The following is an 8,549-nucleotide window of genomic DNA, read 5'->3' on the forward strand; positions in this document are numbered from 1 at the left end:
TTTTAAATGTCAGTTTTTTCATTGACATATGACATTCATATATATAAATATATATATATAAATACTGTAGTTTTTAATATCTAAGTATTTTTAAGTTGTTTTGAACTTAAAAAGTACTTGTATATGAACTCACTGGTCAAAATCAGTGTTACATCCATTGTGACAGACTTTGAACTTTGTTTTTTCAGGATGGTTAGGAAAACTTGAATGACTTTTCTGATACCATTTGTCCATATCTTCATGGACATGGAGAATTTTGCATCCAGGAGTATGAAAGTTTGATGATGAACTCTTGGATTCATAATTAACTTTAAAAAATGAGATTCTAGTTAAACATCAAAACTAGAAAAATCTGTGTGTGCTTTTCTCCAATGTGAGAAAGCATCTGTTAGCTTATTTTGATTTTATAATAATTTTAAAGCCTTTTCTGTACTTATTCTACTATGTCTTCTAATGTTTTATTTTTCAACACCCAAATGAAACTTGCCTTTACAAATGGAATTTTTTCAAATACATTGTAACATGCAGCTTTACAGCATAATTGAGATACAGTTTTTAAATACCATAAAATTTAGCCTTTTAAAGTGTACATTCTGGTAGTGTTTAGATTATTCACAGAGTTGTATAACCATCACTGTTACCTAATTTCAGAATGTTTTCATCACTCCTAATGTTTCATCATTAGCAGTCACTCAGCTGCTAATGGGTAAAGAGTTCCTAATAAGAAGTCCTTTTGCCATCCTTATGCCAATATCCCACTGTGATTACTATTGCTTTGTCATAAGTTTTAAAATTCCCATTTCAACATTTTTTTTTCAAGATTCTCTTGACTATTCTAGAACTCTTTAATTGTCATATAAATTTTAGAATCAGTCTGTCAATTCTGCAACTAAAAAAAAAACAGATGGGATTTTGATTGTTGAAAATATAGATGAATTTGGGGGGTATTCCCATCCTATAAATATTGCCTTCAAATCCATAAATGTGGGATATCTTTCTGTTATAACCCCTTTAATTTTTTATAGTAATATGTAAGAAACAACAAATTTTGCATTTCTTCACTATATTTCTAAGTATTATTTTTGATGCCATCATAAATAGAATTAAGTTTTAAAGCTAGAAATCTATTGAGGGAAAATATGGTGGTTTCAGTTATGTGCATGATACAATCAAATTTCAGTTTTTCAAACTTTATACACTAATTTTAAGAAAACATTTTCGTGCTACTTGATATAAACTATTCTCAATTTCTTACAAGCTAGTTACATAACTTAATAATTAATTAGGATCCCATCACCTATAGTCAGCCAATGGACTCAAGTTTAATATCACTAAAATCAGAATGAAGGGAGCAAATCAATGGGAGGAATTGGAACTGAGCTTAGGAAAGCATATTTCAAAACCAAACTATAATGTCAGCTAATATTGCTTAGGTAATTCTTTCATAGTACATTTATCTCTGCCATTCCACTAGTAACTTCATCATTTTTATTCATGGAGTATTTGAATTAAACGGTACATGAACTCTATTTCACTGAATATTACATACCATTGATTGTAAGTCAACAATTTTTTATGTGCTAAATACTTTTAAAAATATAATAATTAAATTAATAAGCTTATTGTAAACATATACTAACTTTAGAAATGTACAAATAAGTTGTATTTATCTGAAAGAAATAATGTTTACAGTCTAGAACATTTAGTGATGCTACCCTAGCAGTGAGTATATGTCCTCTTAGAGGATTTATTCTTTGTTTATTTTGCAACTTATTTACTTATAAAGATTAATATGTATATTTATGTATCCATACTAATGTTACTAACATTATTACGATTATTGTGGAGGTGTATTTGACATCCTATAATGAGATTTTATGTATTAAACTTTTAGGTATTCTGCTGATGGCAGCCTCAGAAAATGAAGATAATGATATTTTGTGGTGTGTCAACCATGATACATTTCCTTTCCAAAAGCCAATGATGGAAACTCAGGTGAGTTATCTTGAGAGATTTTAAAGAATTTTTTACATAATTTTAAATGAAAAACAAAATTATGAGAAGCTTTATCTTCCGATTTATTACTGTTTGCTTCTAATAATCTTATATGGTTAGCAGTCTTACTGAAAAGAAGTATATACTGTTAGTTCTTTGTTTTTCCTAAGATGAGAAGTCAGTATGGTACTCAGTAAAAAAATCTTTAAAGAAAACATTGGAACCCGTTTAGAATATTTTCCTAAGGTACCTGAAAATAACTATATCTTTCTAACATTATCTTTGTTCCATTTGAATATATTTTTAGTTATTATGAGGCCATCTGTTTTAGTTATGACTTAGAATTTTATTCTGTGATCTCTTTAATTTGTAGTTCCGCCTAAATATTTAACTTTTTTCTTTTAATTATAGAAAATTTCAAACATATGCGAAAATAGAATGGTAAACTGAATCCCACATTAAGGAATTACCCTTCACTCCATCTTGTTGATCTCTTTTTCCCGCATATACAAATGTATATAAATGTATACATATGTATACGCATATACAAATGTATACATATATAAATGTATATATGTATACAAACACATAATTGTGTTTTAAAAGTAAATATTAGGACATACTCCATGAAGTCAATGGAGAGGTCCTGGGAAAAAGATGTGGCCCCCGCCTGTCCTGGCCCAGCCCCACATCTGGGCCACTCATCCCAGCCCTGAAGGTGCTGAGAAGAGGCCAGAGATGCTCACTCCTCTGAGTGTCCCCTGTTCCACTTCCATCTGTCCTCCTAGATGCCCTCACATAGCTCCTGTTACCTGCATCTGGAGGCTGCTGATCAAGACAGATCAACCAACCCCCACTAGGGTCTGAATGTCTGAGAGTCTCTTTGGAGCCATCTCTTTAAAGGCATTTCAGCTCTAGTTGTTACTGCCTGCTTTTGGTTATTCTCAAACTGAATCTTCTTGTCAGGGGAAGTAGGAAAATGTGTGTGTAGGTGGATGGAGGAAGACCCCAATCCTGGGAAGGGGGAACATGGTTTGAATGGGCTCTTCCAAGTTTCTGATGTGGCCTAAGCAACTGGGGTAAAGGCAGGTAGGTATAGCGACAAGGAGCACCTTTCTCAGATTCTTTTCTTTATCCTTTAGGGTTTACTGAGCACATAGTGTATGCCTCATTCTGTGATAGACTGTAAGGATTCAGAACTCGGGAAGATATAAACCCTGTCTTAATGGGAGCACAGTGTTAGAGGGTGCAGGTTTGAAATCTGGCTCCATTTTCTCAGGGCAGTGACTCAAAGGATTTAATATGTCTCTGGCCCTCAATTTCCTCATCTGTAGTAGTTTTAATATTAATAGTACCTACCTCTATGGGGTGAGAGTGGGATTAAATGAGTTCATGTGTTCAGGGTGCTCAAAATACTACCTGGCACATAGGAAGTACTCGATAAATTTTAGCTATTATTTGCTTTTGTTTTTAAAATAGGTACTATCATAGTGACTCAGACGGTAAAGCGTCTGCCTACAGGGCTGGAGACCCGGGTTCGATCCCTGGGTCAGGAAGATCTGGAGAAGGAAATGGCACCCCACTCCAGTACTCTTGCCTGGAAAATTCCATGGACGGAGGAGCCTGGTAGGCTACAGTCCATGGGGTTGCAAAGAGTCGGACATGACTGAGCGACTTCAATGTCAGTACATCATATCACTTCATCTGTATACTTGAGTTCTCAAACAAATGTGGACTTAAAAAACAAATGTAAATATAGCTCATGAACATTAATAATCAAATTCTGGTCTCCCCAATACAGCTATAAAAGATATTAGGACGTGGAAAAATTCTGTATTGACTGGGCATTAGATTGTATTAGAGAAATGTTAATATTCTTATATGTAAGAATAGTTTTATGGTTTTGTAAGAGGACATCCTTATTTTTAAGAGATGCATGCAAATATATTAATATTTAGTGGTGACATGATATTCATAACTTTCAAATAGTTCAGTTATTCAAAAAATATAGAAAGAAGAAACCAAATATGGCAAAATGCTATCAATTGTTGAATCTGGGTATCAGGCATATGGACATACAGTGTACTTTCAACATTTTATTGATGCTTTAAATTTTTTATAATAAAGTATTTTAGAAGACCACCAAGATACTTTTTTAAAAAGAATATCTTAGTTTAGAAAGCAAATATACCTTCAGAAGAGAGCAAAACCATGTGTCAGGAAATTTGAGCACTGAACCCTACCAGTGTAGATCAGTTCACCCTGGAAAGAAGGTAGAAGGTATATAGTCTTTGGTTACTGAAAAAATTGTAGTTATAGTATATACTATATCTAGTTTATCTTAAGAAAAATTTGCCTTTTTCTTCTGGTATGAAAAGATTATTTACTATCATAGAAGATGCTCAATCAAAATAATGGGTATTAAAAAATTAAATACTGACTTTTGAGAATATTCATCCTAATTTATTATTAATTTATTAAATCCTACATTTATTCAAAGACTGTATCCTTTTTAGAAGATTTTGCTTTATGTAACTTTAATTATATGTATACAAAAATTTATTTCTTCTACATAGATGACTACTCGTGTTGATGGTCATTCCTGGGCTCTTTCTGCAATAGATGAGTTGAAAGTAGATAAGATTATCACACCCTTAAATAAGGATCATATTCCAATAACTGACTCACCAGTTGTTGTACAGCAGCACATGTTGCCTCCCAAGAAATTTGTTCTCCTCTCAGCACAGGTACGTGCATATCCTGTTAAGGCAGAGACAAAAAGAAGCCATATTTAACATTTTTGTCCAAGTATTCTGCGATAGTTGCTTAATAGAGTCATTTACTTAAGCACTTAGGAATATTTACTCTTAAAATATTCTTCAGGAATAGTTATAAATACCAAAAATGCAAAGTAGTATACAACATTTTTTAGTATTTATTTTTTGAGTACTAATGCATTGACAGAATTCCAGTGGTAAACCGAGGGGTATACACAATAAAATCTCCCTTCTGGTTTGGGTCCCCTCCTTACAGACTCCCATGTCATCAGAGTTTGTATCTTTCTAGAGATACGTTATAGATATACCAACGATACAAATATATTTATTAACAAATAATAGCATATGTGCTGCTTTTTATGTTTCAAAGAAATATTTTAGACATCTTTCCATATTGATATTAGGACTTTCTCATTCTGTTTTATATTTAAAAGGCATTCCTTTTTATGGATATACCATATTTAACTAGGTCCCTGTTAATGGATCATCTTTTGCTGTTAAAAATAATGCTACAAACTTGTGCATATATAATTTCACATGTGTGAGTAGAGCTATAGAATTGCATCTTCTGGGTTAAAAAGTATTTATCAGTTTGAAAGATGTTTCTGGTTTCCCTGTATACATACAGTCACCATCGGTGACTGTTGAGTGCCTATTTCCTTACATCCTATACAAGTACAGTACTCCATCCTATTAAGAGTGAGGTTGTCGGTCTTTTCTAGTGTTTATTTTTCTGTGAATTGTCTGTTCCGATTCTATACCTACTTCTCTATTAAGTTTGTCTTTTTGATTTATAGAAACTCTTTATATATTTAAGGGAACTTTTTGTGATTTAGGCTCAAACATTTTTCCTGGTTTGTCATTTGATTTTCTTTATTGAGATTTTTTTTTTCCCCATATGAATAGGTTTATAAGTAGTTGAAATATTCTGTTATTTTGGGGGATTTCTGCTACAGTTTTTTTTTTTTTTTTTTTAAAAAGCTTCCACACTCTAAGTTCATGAAGTCATTCACCCATAGTTTCTTTTAGTACTATTCTGTTATAGTTTTATTTTGTCCTTTCTGTTTGGAATTTATCCTGGTTTAGGTATGAATATGGATTCAGCTTCAGTGTTTTCTGAAGTGGATGTACTTGTGCCTTTGTGATTAATGGATAATCTAATTTTGATCCTTTAGTTTGAGGGGCAGCTTTTATTATATATTAAATTCTAGTATTTACTTGAGCTTGTATCAGAACTTTCTACTTTGTTCCACTTATCTGACTATTCATGTATTAGTACTGTGCATTAGCTAAAGGTCTATAAAGCTTCACTTTTTAAATTTTCCATATGGATATATATAGATCTAGGGTGACTTGGGAATTGAAATGTAGATGAGATGATGTTTTTGACCAGTGTACTTTGTGTTCTTGAAGTTTTTTTGTTTTGTTTTTTTTTAACATAGGGTCCGTTGCTACTGGCCATTCTTAGTAAATCTATTATTCATCTTTTTATCTAACTTCTTAGGGGAGTCTTATGTTTCATAAACTTAGACCTGTGGATCAACTGAGGCATCTACTTGTAAGTAATGTGGGTGGAGATGGAGAAGAGATTGAAAGATTCTTTAAATTACATCAGGTAATTGCAGTTTTTTTTTAATGTGCTGATATTTTAAACAATGAGAATGATAGCTACCTTTTATATAAGTTAGGATCAAAATGCTAGGATTAATACTAGTCTTCCTTCTTTGCTTTAATCATATATGTACTGGTGTTTGGGAATAGGATTAATACGCTATAAGGTTTATTATGGTAAATGCTCATATTTTCTATTCTGTTGATAAATTCTTATTAAAATGTACTAGTAAGAGTGTGATGGTCGAATTATATGTCAAATGTATTTTTATTAAAGGACAAGACATTTGTAGATAAATATGGATAAAATGGTAACCAACAAGGACCTGCATTATAGCATATGGAACTCTGCTCAGTGTTATGTGGCAGCCTGGATGGGAGGGGAGTTTGGAGGAGAGTGGATACATGTATATGTATGGCTGAGTACCTTTGCTCTTTACCTGAATTTATCGCAACTTTGTTAATCGTCTATACCACAATACAAAATATTAATAGAAAGTTTTCTAAAAAGTAAAATAAAGGATAAGACATTTACAGATAAATAACTTTTTTTTTTTTTTTTTTGCTTAATGACATGAGGAAAAAGTTTGGGGTAACAGTGATGGGGACTTTAGTATTTTAAAACCTTAACTAGAAGTGATGAGGTAATACTGGGAATGCTTAAAGTCAGGAATATCAGACCAAAGTTAAATATACACACTCTAGATTCAAACCAGCTCCACCATCCGAGTGGATTACTTGAGTTCTCTGACTTCCATTTCCTCATGTGTAAAATATGTATTAAATTATAATATGTAACGTGGAGATTAATATGCTCTAAACTCTTAAAATAGTGCCTGGCAGATAGCAGGTACTTAATAAATGTTAGCTGTTGTTGTTTTCTAAAAGATTAAAACACCTTGAGAAAAAAAGGAGGTGACTACACCAGAAACTAAAATAGAATCTAGATAAAAAGAAAAAGAGAACATCCTTTAATAGTGGTGCCTATGAGAAACTTTAAGACCAATAGTGTTTACTTCTCCTTTTTCATACCCGCTGCTTTGATTCATTCAGTAAATATTTATCAAGTACCTGCTCTGTACACAGATTTAAACACTGGATACAGCAGTAAACAAAACTTCATTCAAAATGTTTATGTTTATTTTAAGGGAAGATAATTTTTTTTTTTACAGGAAGACCAAGCTTGTGCAACTTGCCTTATTCTTGCTTGTTCCACTGCTGCCTGTGACAGAGAAGTATCTGCTTGGGCTACTCGGGCTTTCTTCAGGTATGTATGTCCCTTTTCTCTTGTTTTTGGCCACTTTTTTTTAATGGATGCATTGGCTAATGTGGTCGTTACACATTAACTTTAAAGTAAACATTTAAGTGACCATATAGACAAGTTAGTAAAATTTATTTGCAAAAAGATGAAATCTGGAAAGGTGATAATACACCTGGAAGCACCTTGAGCATAATTTATGCATTGTAACCCTTTCTCTGGATTCTGTTCTCCAACTTCTTTTGTCTGATCTTCTTTCTACCTCAGTTACTCTCATTTGTCTTTTCTACTTCCTCTAAGACTATACCAATTCTGCTCTATGTGTATCATTTGCATGGAGAGATTCTGCATCACTTCAAGAAAACTTGGGTATCAAAGAGATATTGTTTGGAAAATATTTAGCTAAGAATAAATTTAAAATGCAATTTTTTTTAAAAGAATTTTTTGAGTAGTCTAACCATAATTCTGGTGTGGGAATTATAGTACCATACACTCATTAAATAAATTCTATGCTTCACAGACCCTTTTTTAGAAATTGCCAGAGTTCCTTATAATTCTTCTTGGTAGCAGTTTCAAGTCAACATTTACTAAATAAGTATTTTATTAGGTATCTATGTGTGTATTTCACTGTCAGCATGATGCATTGAAGTCACTAACGTTTAAAGCATTTATCCTGAAGCTAAGCAGGACTTGAAACAAGTCCAGCTTTTAAGATGGATAGTTTCACTGAATAAACTCAGCCCCTGTTGTCATAAAAATAGGTACGGTGGTGAAGCACAGATGAGATTTCCAACCACTCTCCCCACTCCGAGTAATGTCGGTCCCATCCTGGGCTCTCCTGTCTACTCTAGTGAGTATGAAACACTGAAATGAAACTATTTCTAACAGAGCTTGAATTTTAAAAGCTT

At 32.6% G+C, this 8,549-nt stretch overlaps 1 protein-coding gene across 1 annotated transcript in view; it reads left to right on the plus strand.

Annotated features, from left to right (window-relative positions):
• Positions 1 to 8,549, plus strand: part of NUP155 (nucleoporin 155kDa) — a 49,963-nt gene that overhangs the window by 16,217 nt on the left and 25,197 nt on the right. Inside the window, exons 12-16 of the mRNA XM_010853761.1 lie at positions 1,895 to 1,995; positions 4,572 to 4,742; positions 6,277 to 6,387; positions 7,556 to 7,650; positions 8,403 to 8,491. Of these exons, the coding sequence (XP_010852063.1) occupies positions 1,895 to 1,995; positions 4,572 to 4,742; positions 6,277 to 6,387; positions 7,556 to 7,650; positions 8,403 to 8,491 (567 nt within the window). The remainder of the gene's footprint in view (positions 1 to 1,894; positions 1,996 to 4,571; positions 4,743 to 6,276; positions 6,388 to 7,555; positions 7,651 to 8,402; positions 8,492 to 8,549) is intronic.

The sequence above is a fragment of the Bison bison genome, unplaced genomic scaffold (genome assembly GCF_000754665.1).
Source record: "Bison bison bison isolate TAMUID 2011002044 unplaced genomic scaffold, Bison_UMD1.0 scf7180017864331, whole genome shotgun sequence".
NCBI classification, from domain to species: Eukaryota; Metazoa; Chordata; class Mammalia; order Artiodactyla; family Bovidae; genus Bison; species Bison bison.